The sequence below is a fragment of the Malurus melanocephalus genome, unplaced genomic scaffold (assembly GCF_030028575.1).
Source record: "Malurus melanocephalus ecotype Western Australia unplaced genomic scaffold, MMel_1.1 scaffold_410, whole genome shotgun sequence".
NCBI classification, from domain to species: domain Eukaryota; kingdom Metazoa; phylum Chordata; class Aves; order Passeriformes; family Maluridae; genus Malurus; species Malurus melanocephalus.
Window position 1 is genome coordinate 79,389 of NW_026623642.1, and position 15,876 is coordinate 95,264.

Genomic DNA, 15,876 nt, shown 5'->3' on the forward strand with positions numbered 1-15,876 from the left:
CAGTCCTACTTACCTCTGAGTACCCCGACACACAGAGCCGTTCAGGGACAGCCTGGCCTGGGGCCAAAAGGACTTCATTTATCACCTGAAGGGCTGCCACATGTCAGTAAAATCTGCTGCTGCCTTTGGGGAAGGGATGAAGATTGATCAGAGTCAGACTAGAGCCTGATGATGTTGGCTAATGGACCCTGCCTGCCATAGCTTATACACCAGCTGTATGGCCAAGGGAGGAGGTGGCACGGGCAGGGAATGATGGGCTGGAATGAAGTGGGATTGCAAAGCCAGCAGAAGCCCCTTCAGAGAGATCTTGACAGTGTAACTCCCATTAGGAAAATATTACCTGAACTCAGCACAAACCCTGCAAGAGCAAACTCCACTTAGGGGAAGAACTCCATGGTTTTACCAGGTTTGAATCAGCAGTTTTCCAGACAGCAGTTTTCCAGTTTTGCATCACCGGGCTAACGCAGATTTGATCATCATTTGGGATGTCATAAACCAAAATTAGCAAAGCAGCTGTAAATCAGTGCCAGAAGTCTTCATAAGGTGGTGCAACAGTGTTGCACCACTGGATTGCYAGACTAGAAATCAGAGTGCTAAAAACCAACTCTACCAAAGGTTACAAGAGGACCAAAAAATCAGAGTTTACAAAAAGAATATAAAGGAGAGAAAGAAGGAAAATGACACTGGATTCTTGGTAAAGAGATGGTTATTTTCCTTAGCAATTTTCTTTCCCAATTTCTAAATTCAAAAATTTGGAGCATTAGTACATATAACTGCTGCAAAAGTAATAGTTACCCAAGATGACAAATCCTCTGCGGGTATTTGTTCAGCAAAGGAAGTAAGCTTTTAATGTAACTTGATGTGCAGTCTCACAAAGAAAAAGCCCTAGATTCTCCAAACAGCAAGGCTTAACCTACATTTCCATCCTCCATTTGAAACTCTCTGTAAAAAAGCAACCCTAYCCACACTCATGCACAGCCATGTCAGCATGGTAAGAACCTGAGAAACACAGCAGTGGTGCAAATCAGACCAATGCACAAAGTCCTGCAGCCCAGGAGCTCCGTTACCACAGGAACATGAGCTGTGCTTGCCCAGAAATTTCCTACTGCAGTGTAACAGAGGCCAGATTACTCACACAAAGCTGGAAGAGGAGAATATACCAGTATTGCCAAAGTCTGACTGGGAAGAAAAGGTTCTGAGCCCCCTCAATGCTTCTTCTCAAGGCCTGGAAGTTCAGCTAATGGCTTCTACCTCATTTTAATTTGCACACAAAAACTCGGCAAGGTTCACTTTCAACTAMAATGACACCAAGGACTGAGGTAAGAAGAGGCAGAAATCACAACAATGAGTATTGGGAAGGAATAACTGTAAGTGGACAGGATGAGGAAATTCTGTGGGTTTTAAACAAACCTTCATATACACATTACTTCAGAGGAAAATGGAKATTTGAAAAAGGAGAACAGAAAATACTGTTTCTAACCCACTTTCCTTATTCTTCCTACACCATTCATTAAGCATTGTGACTACAAGGCTGGATAGAGAAGAAATCATAGATTTATTAGAAGGATGAATAAAATAAAGAGATGCTGAAAACCAAACTGAGATACAAAGCAGTGTCTGGACAGAGAAGCTCAGCTTTCAGAGATTTACTGGAGCTCTGCTTGCAGAAGAAGTGAAACCAACTTCTTCAAGGAAGATTTCTGTGACACTTCTTGGCTATAAACATGAATAGTAAAGACTGCACAGAAAACAGAATCATTAACATTTGGCCTTTTTTCAACAATATTYAGCTTTCCAAAAATAACGGCCTGTATGTGGTTCTGAATGGCAGGAATAAATACATCTTCAGTAACAGACAGTTATGAGTATAAAGCTTAAAAAAAGAATCCACACTGCAAGCCAGAAAACATCACACCCCTAAGCTATACTCATGCTTCCATTGCCAAAAATCGAATTCCCCTTTTAAAGCTGATATCCATTCTTAGGTAAGAGGAAGGAAGATCTGTCTATTCCCCCCCAACACTTGTCTAGTGGGAATATTCAGTGATTTAATTTTTCATATGTGAATTCAGAACTTGSTATTGTCCCTAGTTCAGAATCACTCCTTCAGCAGAAATGCCTATGAACTTTTTTTCCCTCCAAACATATTTAAATATTTTCTTTGAGAATATTTGGTAAATATTCTGAAATAATAATCTTACCTAATAAATACTCCCAAAAAGTCAGCAGAAAATACGTTGGTTTCCTCAGGTTTTATTGTTTGCAGTCATTACTTGGGGAGATTTAAATCAGGAACTGAAGTGAAAATATTTCCATGTGTGTCTYCTTACTTTCCACATTTCAAAGTTTTATTCTTTTGAAAGAAAAAGTTCTGATTTAMTCACATGCAGTTTTAAGATTCCTCCACCAACACCAGAGGAACTTCGGAAGTTTGGTACCTCTGAGTCCAGACTATAGTGGAAAACCTTTTTTAAATATCATCATAGGATTTCCCAACTGCACAATTACACTCATTAAATAAATCTACCATCCAATCAGATATGAACTAGATATAAATATGGCATTGTTGGCAAGCTAAAATATAGGTATGTTGATTCTTAAATTTAGTCCTGACATCTTTCTTATCCTCATGAAATAACTAAAAACTGAGTATTTTTCTAGTTAGGAACTAATTGGATGCCTAACTTGGAAACACAAAACCAGTGATCTGCARAAGTTTTTGATAACTCCCTACTTTCTCTGGAAAGATAATTGGAAAATATCTCCAGTGTTTGGATTTTTTTAAAAACTCTTTCTCTAAAGAAATAAATCTTGGTCATATGAAAAGTACAATGTGTTTACTCACAGTCTAAAATAAAAAAATGTGACTCACCACAGCTGTGCTGCTTTACTCTGACTGGAGAAAAGTATGAAAAAGGTGACTAAAAAGGGGTTTTCACCCTGGACTATCTGGTACAGTCTAAGACTTGAAAGATAATTAACAGAAGAGACCCTACAACACTGTCAAAATGGAGTACTATTATTCTGTATGTATCATTTTAGTAATAAAGTTTACCTGCAACTGACACCTTCACACTTTTTGAATGGACATCTAATCAAACTAACTAGGGTGAATAAAGAAGAATAAGCCTGAAAGATCAGAGAAAGGATTAGTGAATTCTAATTTCAGTAATATGACGCTCTGCAATGAATGTGAAATTTTAAAAGACAAGTAACTTAAAAAAAAGCTACACTGGAGGAAAACAAAGAAAACTATGGATGCCATCTTTGAGAAACTACCCAATCAATTAAACTAGATCTCTGCTTTCCTACAGAAATCACTTTGAAAAAACTATTTTTTTCTTATTTTTCTTAACTTACAGATACTTATTGTCAGAATTGAGCTCCCTTACTCCAGCACACTTCCTTTTTCACTCTGAGGGCTTCCTGGTGTGATACAGCTCCATTAATCACCAGAGATGACAGTTTAAAACAGGATGGGAGAGTGACCCAAGTGTAAGAGTTCCAGTGGGATACTGGCAGCACTTGGAATGACTTTAGGGTCATTGTTTCACTGGCTGAGGGCATGGTGGCAGGAGAAGGAATACAACAGAATACAATGCCTGCTGCCAAACCCTGGCATGTTAATTCCAGGYCATGCAAATCTTCTCTCAGACAGATCTAGAACATGGCAGCTTTTCTGAAACAGGAGCAGAACGCTTTGTCCATTATCCCTTGAACTGTGCACCTTGGTGCAGGTGGTGACGCACAGTTTGTGAGGATTTGCAGAGCCATATCTGCCTGTCACCACAGCTGTCAGTGCCTGTTTGCACCCCAGGTCAGACCCTCACAGATACACTCTGTGCATGTGGAACAGCTGGCCTGGCACAGAGGAGCTSAGCTCCATCCCACACTCGACAAGCTCAAGACTTGGGACCACGTGGAATCAAGTCACACTTTTGTTTCAACTTAGTTCTGTGCACTTCAGCTCTCCCCTGCATCAGTTCATTATTATCCTTTTTTTCATATTCCCTGGCTTAGGGAAGCTCACAAATTAATTGTACTTCCAGTAAGGCCCAGAAGAATGACTCTAGAATTTGACTACACCATACACGTAACCACAGCTGCCAAAGKGCTGCACCTCTGCCCCACAAGGACTTGTACATTCCATTGTCTCTCACCACTTTRCAATGCAAAACCTTTGGTGGGATAAAAGAGTACAAAAAACACTCCTCCTGCTTAACCAAATTTCTAGGTCAAACCTCTAAGCTCAAGAGAGCTGCTGCAGAAATTTGACGTGTCATTTGTTTTCACTTTCTACTTATCATTAAAAGGAAGGAACGTATTTCATCCCAGGCACCAAACAATTTTATTAGTCTAAAAGTGCTACAAAGGACAGGAAGTTCTCACCCTTCTGCAGAAGTCTCAGGTACAGCATATGARAGATACCCTTGGTGTGTAATTCAGTGTTTGAAAAGCTGAAAAACCCAGCTAAAGTTCCTTWAAGATCAAGGTACTTACCTGTTTATACTGTTTCTGAAGCAAGGAGTCAGACACACCCCACCTCCCAAATACTATGTTTTTCCTTTACATGAGTAGACATCATAATTCTGGAAATAAAAGGAGTCGACACGGAATCCTAACCATCTCCAGGACTGAATCCTAACCACAAAATCAGTAAGCACCTCACTAAACCCAGCACTAACTATTGACATCGGTCTGCCTCATTCTGCAACAGATGCTGTCAGCTGAAATTCCTCTGCAGGCCTCTGAAAGTTATGAGCAATCCTGGAAATAACTGCTCCTACACACTGCTCAAAAAACCCCCAAAAACCTGGCACAGAGAGCTCACTGATGGCAAAGCAACAGCTCAAAGATGGGAACAGTGCACATTGCTTTATGTGATCCATCAGGATATTGCATCCCATAGCAGAATTCACAAGGAGCGTCACATTATCAAGAGCCTTGCCTGGAGGTATTTGCATCTCATTTCTCTGAGCTGTGCTTTGTATTTGTTAATTTCCATTTCACCTACATTTTCTAAACTGATAAATATTGTATGAAACAATGAATCCTACCGATATTAGGATGCTTCAGAAGGCGACAGATTCTGGCTTCTCTTTCCAGTTTCTGGTGATCTGCAACAAAAGAAAACAAAATATTGCTGTTAGCATGAAGATGAACATAGTTTAGGGTATTTGCTTTAGAGAAGCACAACCAATACATTATATGATGTGATCTTTTAAAAATATCTCCTTTATTTAGATCCAGTAATACTTTATTTTCAACTGTAATATTGATTATTTTAAATGCTTGGGTAGAGCTCTGTTCTTATATTGTACATCACTGAGCCCTAACAACATATCTGGAGATAAAATATTACTGCATGTGTCAAGCTCKGTTTTCTACATTAGGAGCACAAATATTCCAAAACACTAACTTTGGAAAACAGAACTGTTTGAAATGTAAAAAATATGCTTTGAACCTTGAAAGTACTAAGACATGAACAGGTTTAGAAAAAGTCACTTTGGATGACAACCCTGAAGAGTCAAAAATTTAGCATCAAATGTTAAAGAAAATTAAAAAGTTCCATCCTTACTGCAAAGCGTCTAGTTAGATATGTAGGTTTAAAAGAACTAGAGCAACAGATTACAAATAAAACATAGAAAGCAAACACCATCTTTAAAATACTTAGCACTTCAAGTTTGTTAAAACATTTGAAATCTGGAASACAAAACAAGGAAAACTTAAACTTTCCTGTAATTTGTACTTCCTAATATTTGCAGTCAACTCTACAATAACTGAATTAATTTTACATATGTTAACAGTTCAGATTATTTTCATATGCTTTTAAAAACTGGCATAGTTCTTGGGCTAGTCACTACTTGTCAACTGACCCATCATACTTTCTGAGGCCTCAGCACCTCCACCACTTGCATAATAAAATTTGTCAGCTTAACCCWCTTCCACRGTCACMTTAATGTTTATAAARAAAATATAAACCAGAARTTAAAAAYATTTWTTWAAAATTAYAAATCTGCAAGATAAGCTTAAAGCTCTTTTTTGAAAGGTAAGCTCTGCCACTGAGGTTTCCCGTTAAGATTTTTTAATTCAGTTGCAGCAAGGCTGAAACATAAGCACAGACATCTCTGGTTACAGCACCTTCATGTCCAGCAGCTCTGGCTGTAACTTAATCGTGGGCTGAGCTCTTGGCACATTACCCAGAGCAAGCAGGAAGATGATCTGAAAGGCAAACTGAACTAAGCTGGGGTGAGAACAAAGATGAAAATGTGAACRCTGCCTCAAAAGCAAAGAAACAATCCAGGGGCTATTGGTCATTTAGCACAGGAGCTGGATCTCGGGKGCACCAGCAGATCTACTTTCAAAGGCTGTTCTGTACTACCTCCAGCTATATTTACAGCATCAGCCAGCACAGCCAGAAACCTGGAAGGTGTCCGAGAGTCTTCTATGAAGTGCTAAAAACATCCCGTGTCGACTCTTCAGGAATAACAAGGATATAATAAAGAACTTCATCTCCARCTTTGAATATGAAGCATAAACAGTTGCAATTTCTTTGCTATTAACTGCTATATCACAGCTTCTGAAGTGACWCTGGATATGATGAATATTCAGCTCTGCCTTGCAGACATGACAGTGGGCTCAGATAACAAATACTAGAGCTGATCTYTTTCAGGTATGAGGAGAGGCTGAAATGCTATTGCAAGATATAATAACTGTATTGATTAAAAAATCACACCTGATACCTTTCAAATCACAGTAAAAACATCTTAGAGATGCTGCTGGATGCACTGCAATATATGAAGGCTACATCTATATCATCATCAACATCAGTGYTATCGACTGCATTACATATTCCCAGATTTTCACTCCAAATTGAAACAGTATATTGATGGATGTCAACGAGGCATTCTCTGCTGTCACATAAATTAGAATAATGAGTTTTGTACATTTAACTCCTTCAGTCATTTGTGCCACAGTAATTGCTACCACACCTGCTATAAAAGAAAATGCCAGGTGACTGGAGGTACCTCACAGCCTGCACAATGTGAGACAGCAGAAAGAACATTAAATACTCCTTGAGTCAGGGATTTAAGTGGACATTAAGGTCTAGAAGATGACAGGTGCAAAGAAATAGAGTATTCCTTGGCGCTGTTAGAGGACTAAATCTATAGTATGCAAGGTTTTGGGGGTGGGACCAAATGCAAGTTTAACTTGGTGGGGTATCCAAGAAAACAACTTTTCTCTAAAATCTGCACGTTTCTTCTGTGTGTTTCAGGAAATAGTGCTCTTTCCTCTCTCCACTCAGCCTATTTACAAGTWCTTGCAACTGCAACTGCTGTGCCATCCGTAGCTATTTGTGTTACCCTGCCTCCTGCCAGCTCCCAAGTACTGGGGAGCCAAAGGTGAATGTCAGAGGGCAGGGCACACTGAAATACTTCGAGCACTCAGCTCCCCAACAGCTGAAGTGTAAGGTGTGCCACTGCAGAGCTCCCTGGGAAAGAAGGGCACTGCCATGCAGCCAGGGAAACTACCGAGCAGAGAGCTCAGGATAGTATTGGTGGGAAATGTTTATGTTACAACAGTGTCACAGGAAAAGCTCTAGAAAAGAATAAATTCAGTAATACGTCACTTATTAAAATCATAGAGTTAATGCCTCTTAATTTAGACAGCATATAATTCGTCAGCTAAAACTGGGTTTACCTGCCAGGTAAACATGAAACAGGAAAAATTATCGGGAACAGGAAGCCAAGCTTGAAAGCCACACAGATAATAAAAAGGGAAAGCACAAGCACACTYCATACTTGTTTCCTTTCCTCTCTCTTAATTACCCAGACTGAATTACAAACAAGTCCCCTACATTGTATAAGTAAGAAATTGTAATTAAATGAAAAATACAAGTAAGAAGCTCAAAAAGCAGCAAAGCAAATGCAGAAGAAGGAATGCTCAATGAATTCTAGATTATTTTATGAAAAGCAAGTCTCCATTAGTGAACAATGGCCTCTACCACAGCAACAGCCCGTTGCCAAGAGTGGAGAGAGATCACTGCCTGTCAACCACTGATACCATCAGAAGGACGGCAGCAATGAGAGTAATACAGGTTTATTAATGGAAAAAACCTTGCAGCCACCTACAAATAAGTTTAATTTGCTTTGCACAAAAAAAAAAAAAATTATGCACTGAACCATGAAAATCTCAGCCTTTACAATAACTAATGAATTTCTGTGAAACTTAAAATAGACAGAATGCAGACTGTATGAATGTAGTCTTGAACTAATCTTCATTCATGAGGATGTTCTAATAGACATAAAGCTAATATTATAGTTTATGACATCTGCATCAGAAAATCAGACTCTCTGCACAGAGCTTCTATTAGGTAGGCAAATAAAATAATTGTTTCAGTAATGTCAATATTTGCTTTCTTACAAAAGCTCACATACGGAGACTACATACATTTCTTATATTACACCATAACATTTAATAATTAAAGACRTACAATGTATTATGTATGTCTTAATATATTAAGGCATGTTATTAATGTTTTCAGCATACACCTCTTCTACAGTAGTGACATCAGTCTTAAAGTGTTGATCCTGCATGACCACCCCAACTGAGTTTATGACTATGGCAGACATACGCACCTCCCACTGCCTGTCAACACAGGTATCTAAAATGCAAATTTCTCCAAAGCAAAGAATCTTTCTAACCATGTTCTGCAGCAACTTTGGCAGTTGCTTTTAAAAATTTTATTATTAGAGCATGCAGTCCACAGTGAACAATACAAATGCATTTGCCCAATGCCCCTTCCACTGTCAGTACATTTCTTTTTTTCYCCCAGGACTGACTGGATAGATTATTAGTCAGTGTGAGGTGATGCATGTTTTGTCACATGGCTTGCTTATCTTTTTGAGGATGGTCTCTACAACATGCTTTCCACTCTGGGTTGCAGTTCAACACCTCTATTTGCCATGTTTTCCTTTGAATGGCTAAATGAAAACAAGGAACACTAACTTGGAAGAGGCTCTTCAGATTGCACTGCAACCCCAGATCACCTTGGTACCATTACATTCTGCCATGGAAATCAGAAAATGACGGCAGAAATTCTGACAACAGGATGTACTGGGACACAAATGTACTTTTCTTTCTTAGACTGACTAAAAATATTTTCTTTTTCTCACTCTCTTTCACAGAAACACAAAGCTTTCAAAGGAAGCCCTGTGATGCATTAAAGTCTCCATTCTCTTCATGACTTTTTTGTTTTTATTAGAACTTAAATTTTACTTTTAAAGAACATAACCCCTGGGCACCCAAAATCTAACCAGAGTCAGATCTGTCTTAACAACAGGCTGCTAAGTAGATGAAGCCCTTCCCTAGAAACTGAAGTGCTGCTCCACATAATTTCCAGGCAGCTCAGGGGCCAGAAGAACCTAAGCACCTAACCCGTGGAGCTTCTGGGGTGTGCAAAGAGAGCTGGAACAGCAGGTACCATTTAGGCCAGTAGCTGCTGAATGTTAAGGCTAMGACAAACTTTTCAATGGGTGCAGATTTTAGGGCAAGAAAAACACAGAACTATGAAGTTTCTGTGGCGGGGGGAGGAAACATCAAAGAAAGTTTACATTTTAATAGTATCAAAATGTCAAAGGTGAAGCCAGGGTGACTGAAACTGCAGCCACGTTCTTTGAACACTTTTTTCCTGGCAGTTTTGCAAACCAATGTTTGTAACTCAGTGAGGGAGACACATAGGTTGACAGAGCAAAAACCTTCCTCCATCACCACCTTGATTTTGTCAACTTTGCTGACAAGTGTCTAGTGCACAGAAGTATCCCTCAGACTCATGGAACGTAAATATTTGTGATTCAAGGGCATACTGTGTATAGGAATAGTGCTGCAACAGAGGCTTGCATTAAGTCCAGGAATGTGGTTTATACACAATCTAACTGCATCACATGCAGTTTCTRAACTCTCTCTGATGAAGCATTAAGGCTCTGGCAACAGCCCAGTTCTGTTTCTCAGACCTGACCATTCCTCTAAGTTGAAGTCACTTGCGGATGTCCTGGTTTCAGTTAGGATAATTTCCTTTTTAGTGGTTGGTACAGAGCTGAGTTCTGGATTTAGGATGAGAATCACATTGATCCCACACTGAYKTTTTAGAAGCAGTGCTTSCACTAAATCAGCTCCTCACAGCACCCCCAGGCTGAGGGCTGCCCTGCTGGAGAGCAGCTCTGCTGAGCAAGGCCCGTGGGTCTGGGTGGACAATAAGGTGTCCAGGAGCCTGCAGTGCCCTGGGAGCCAAGGATGCCCATGGTACCCCGGGGTGCATGAGGAGGACTGGCCAGCAGGATGAGAGAGGTGATCCACCCCCTCTGCTCTCCCCTGCTGACTCCACACCAGCAGAGCYGGCTCCATTTCTGGGCTCCTCAGCTCAAGACAGATAAGCAAGGACTGGGGAGGGTCCRGCAGAAGCTACAAAGATGATGAGGGGACTGGATCACCTCTCTTATGAGAAAAGGCTGAGGGAATGGGGTGAGAAATGACTGAAAGGGAATCTTAGCAATACAGATAAATACCCTAAAGGTGGCTGTCAAAAGGGTGAGGCCAGACTTTCCCCAGTGATGCCCAGTGATGACACAAGGGGCAACAGGCACAAAYTGGAAAACAGGAAACTCCATCCGAATATGAGTGAAAACTTCTTTACTGTGAGGGTGCCTGAGCACCGGAACAGGCTGCCCAGAGAGGCTGTGGAGTTTCCTTCTCTGGAAATATTCAACATTCACCTAGACATWATCCTGTGCAATCTGCTCCAGGTGAACCTACTTTTACAGGGGTTTCTATTAGAGGAATTCCAGAGGTCCCTTCCAACCCCCAGCATTCTGTGATATACTTGGGGGGAAGCTGCCTGGGGACTGATGCTCAGGAACTGGGTGGGCGCTGGTCAATAAGCAGTGGCATCATGCATCACTTGTTTTGCATATTTTAGTTCTTTTGTCATCATCATCCTCCTCCTCCRACTTTTATTCTCCCTTCCTTTTCTATATTAATCTTTAACTATCTTAAATTCAATCCACAAATTTTAATTTTATTTATTCTGATTCTGTCCCCCATCATTCTGCAGGGTGTGGGAGGAGGGAGGGAATGAGGCTTTGTGGTGTTTAGTTGTCTGTCGGGTCAAACTACAACAGTGGGTACCAACAGTATTACTAAGCCCCTGCCTGAGATGGTTCTGAAAGACAATTTACAGACCTTAAGCAATTTGCAAATATTCATTTTCAGCCTGTAAGATAAAACAACCACATTTATTCATGTAACAGCCCAGCACACAGCTCTTTGAATTTTCCATTACTGAGTTCATGCTACAGCAGTGCTCACAGATAAACCTCAGTTAGCCCCTCTGCTATTCTTGAGGTAAACGCTAAGGAACACAGTCTTTCAATTCCCAAAAGCACTTTTTCAAAGYGAATGCTCCAGCATTCAGTACCTGCTCCTGTGGAGATATTTGAAAAGAGTCTTTATTTATTCCTCTTGTCCTAATATCTGTAGCTCAAAAAGTGGGACATTCTTATAATAAACAATYGCAGACACGGCGAGTACTCATGTGACCCACCCCTCCTAATGTTTCCCGAGCAGAATCACGCGCCAGGTGCTCATTGTCAGAAAGGCATCTTCTCCATGGATACCCCGCTCCGTAATGGGTTGGAGCATGCAACAACAATAGCACAGCCAATTCTTTTATTAGGCCATTGGTCAAAAGCAGCAACAGAGCAGAAATCAGGGCACTGAGTATGCCTCCAGTTATTTCTGTGGCTGTGCTCCCATACACACTTCTTATCAAACAGGCTGCTGAATATCAAGGAAAAGCAAAATATATTAATTCAATAAGCTTTATAAAATAATGAATAAACCYCACACCTGTAGAGCTTCAAATTCTGCCCCAGGACATTAAGAAAACAAAAGGCACATTTGTGCTCAGCTGCAAAGGCCACCAACAATGGCAGTTCTCAGCTGGCTGATGTTCCTGCAGGGCTTTCTTCCACTTCCCACCACTTTCTCTGTTAACATTATACCTTTCATAGCGAGCGAGAAATTGATAAATGGGCACTGAGCGCTGATTCCCATCTCCAAAGCACAGATTACAGAGGCAGAGACACTGCAAGTGTCTATCAGCCACTTTATCAGACACTTAACCCTGATTTCTATGACACCTGCTATRACCAAAACGTGCAGAGTATTCCTGCACTTCGGCTGTTTCTAGCACTGCTGCTGAAATTGAGGTGTACATAACTTCAAGTGAGGTGACAAATGGAGCAAAGACAACATGTGACACTAACAGYGAAGCACTGAGCCCACATGATTTCACTTTTTTCCACGACTCGTGTTTAATGATGTCCATAATGAAACAAGGAAAAGAGATCAACAGAATGGTAAGAATGCAAACTGGACTTTACCCAGCTGTTGGGGATCTTTAAACAGTTCCTAACAGAACACATTCACATGGTGTTGAGCTCACGCTAAGAAATGCTATTTTTTCACCTTTTTATACTCTCATTTGCTGTGGATTGAAACAGCCAGCTGGCARTTCACTCACTTCACTCTTCTGACTCAGAAAAGTAAGGAAAGTATTAGGAGAAGTCCAGAGCTGCTGTAGATACATAAATTCATTGTTCTTTTCTGTATAAGATGTGCACAATTACATATAGTAGTTTTGTATCTATTAGATATTTTAGCTATTATATAAACAGCACATCTTCTGTAACAAAATGAAGTACTGTAAATACTTCAGTGCCAAAGTAAACAGAAAGGGCCCAAGAGCCAGAAGYGTGAGTCTGGTCACCTGGTCACCTCCATCTGTTTGCCAACAATTTGCACCTGACATTTAATTCTATGTACCCTGTGTCCCATCTTCTGTCACCTCTTTGAATGTGACCTGTCCAGTGCTGTACCTCATAGCACCCCCCTGATACATCYTCATCCAAGGCTTCCATCTGCCTTAACAGGAAAACAGCAATGGACTTTTCATCCTTAATGTTCCCCTTGCTGCCTCCTTGTCTCTCTACAGCAGTCTATGTTTCTTTGTGACTCAAATCTGCCAATTCCTAGAGTCGATGGTCAGCCAAATTTTCTGCCACCATTCCCCTTCCATCCCTAAACAAATGCATGTCCTTCAGTTTTGCATGCTGGGAGCTCTTCCTTTACTTCACTGCCCTTCTTTCATTTAAAGCCGCCTCCCCTCTAGCTTTTTCAATTCTGCTGATAAATATGTGAGTGCATTCAGTAATCCTCATTTTGCTTTAGCCTCTATTTTCTGCTGGACTGTTTAAATTTTTTTCGGCTTCTCAGTTCTCACAAGTAATTTCCAGAAAAAAGTTGCAGTTTTCAGTAAACAATACTTGAAAAAATGATCTTGGAAAATGCAAATAAGTTCAGAAAAACGCACCATATAAGAGATGCCTGGAATCTGAGATATTGACTCATCAGTCTACTGAACATTAAAGCACCTGCTTGCCCTCAAACACTTCACTGGAGAGGGATGGGCTGCAGGATATACCTGACTGCCTTGTTGAACTCCAGTCCTACAGAGYCCATCTTAAACATATTACATCCATTAACAGCACTGTAAACTCTGAGCAGATTTCTGTCTGACAACTAAAATTTTGAAGGCACTCTCAAGTATCTCAGGTTTTGAAGTGATGCTGCGAGATGTTCAGGAGAAATACTCATTTTCCTTTCAAATGTTATTAAACCAAAATGTAATTAAAACAATGTGGTCTAATAACAGAAGAAAAAGAAGTCAAAACCCACTGTCAGCTACGGCAATATGTAAACTATAGCAGCAAATTATTAATTTAACTTCTGACTGATCAAGCTGATTTCAATATAAATGAGTAATTATGACATGTAAGACTGGTGTCAAGTGCTGATCTGTGACAAYCACTTAGCTGGGATGGGCAGAAGTTACTGATTTTGAAGCTGCTGCAAAGAGCGAATTCTCAACTCTGACTGTAAATTTTCACTTTGGCAATATGTATTTTTAGAAATCAGATAACCATTTTTTGGCCTGGTGCAATTTTTACAAAAAGATGTTGCATTACTGGAAAGGGAGAAACTTTGGCATTTTTTTAAACAGAAGACCGGTAAGGATGTTCAGTWCACTGACAGCTTACAGATGAGAGAGTGTTGCATATTTAATAGAAAGGGAAATTCCATTGTGCAGAAAAGGTCAACAACTTTTATTTCAAGTATTTCCTGTAGTCACTGTTACTTTAAAACTAAACATTACACATGACTTATCCTACCAGAGACTAAGGGCTTCTTTTATGCAAATCCACTCAAAATCACTGACATTTATCTTAATAAAAGCTCATGGACTTTAACCCCCTAAGAGGAAACAACTGTAGAACTAGAATCCAGTCCAAATGGAACAAAAACAATGGTTTGGCAACTACCATTATGACTCAGAGGAAATTTAAGCAGCACATCAAAGCCAAAGCTTTTTGTAACAGAAAGAAACACTGAGGATACATAAGCATATGCCTRCAGGATTATTCAATCAAAAATAACAGTCAGCTGCACCAGTATTATAGGACTAAAGACACCGTTGTATTAACAAAATATATCCTTATCAAACAGTAGGTCATAAGTAAAGTCAGTATTTCTACACAGCCCATAAGAAGCTAAAACAGTAGAAATAATAAACTCAAAATGAGTTGTTCAGTAAGTAGTAACTCGATTGTCTTCCATCCATTAACTTGTTTTAAAACAAAGAAGTGGATTATGACTAACCCACTGTATTACTTTTTTTCTGCTCTGACACATTGCTAAGCCTTTGCTCATAATAAAAACAAATCTCCTCCTCAAATACCATGTGCATGAATAGCTTTTAACCATCTGAAGCTTTACATTMTGGAAATCTTTGATACCAAGACACCGATGCCATGATCCCTAAGCTACACCAGTATGGTCYTCTTTTGCAAGAGGATTGTGTTGTGATTATTTTTAGAAACACTTTTTTGCAATTCAATTCACTTCATTTGTAAGAGCAATCCTTAGAAAAAAAACCAAACTAGCCTTGCAAACACATACTAGTAAAAGAGAGTCCTCCAAAGGAGGCACAGGCCCAGAAAAGCTGTGGCTGCCCCATCCTAGCAAGAGTTCAAAGCTAAGCTGGACAGGACTTGGAACAACCTGGGTTAGGGGAAGGGGTCCATGGCAGAGGGTGGAACAAGATGCTTTTCAAGGCCCCTTCCAACCCAAATCATTCTAGGATTCTATGAAATCCTCCAATGGTTTTGCCTCCTAATTTGCTTTATTTCAGAAAGACATGCCTAAATAGTTTGTCTGAATCAACAGCTGCATCATTCCACTTGCTGCACACAAAGTGCATTAAGATGCTCCCAGGAAAGTAGGTCTGAGGCTTTTTTATTCTTTTAATTAAGGCAAGGAAAAAACAAACAGGATTTTTATAACCAGCCACAAATAAAAGTTCAAACAAGCATTAACAAGTATTTAAACTTGAGCTTTTGACAAATTTGTGGGATTTATTGTGCAAACAAATTCTCTCTTAAAGGCGTGYTTTGCTTAGCTTTGGCACTGTGTGCCCTACATTATACCCAGAAGACACAGAATATAAAAGTACGTAAGACAATCAAAACGATAAATGAGATGACCCAAGGAAGTGGAAGTACACAGAATTCCTGTATGAGATTAAGCCATCATCTAGTGCTGCAGGCAGCAAGTCCCACGAGGAAAGCCATCCTCCTTAATGGACAGTGGTTACACAAARCTTGCCTAAAGGGATTTAAACTTTTTCCCACTATTAACGGAATTAACACTTGTTTATTTGCACATGTAGTGTTAGYTCCCAAGCTGCTGGCCTTTTCCCAA

General features: G+C 40.0%; 1 protein-coding gene across 3 annotated transcripts in view; it reads right to left on the reverse strand.

The window, feature by feature from the left end:
* The window catches only part of CAMK2D (calcium/calmodulin dependent protein kinase II delta), a 118,647-nt gene that overhangs the window by 66,700 nt on the left and 36,071 nt on the right, over positions 1 to 15,876 (reverse strand). For all 3 annotated transcript variants that reach the window (XM_057379502.1, XM_057379504.1, XM_057379503.1), the window contains exon 4: positions 5,058 to 5,117. In XM_057379502.1, the coding sequence (XP_057235485.1) occupies positions 5,058 to 5,117 (60 nt within the window). The remainder of the gene's footprint in view (positions 1 to 5,057; positions 5,118 to 15,876) is intronic.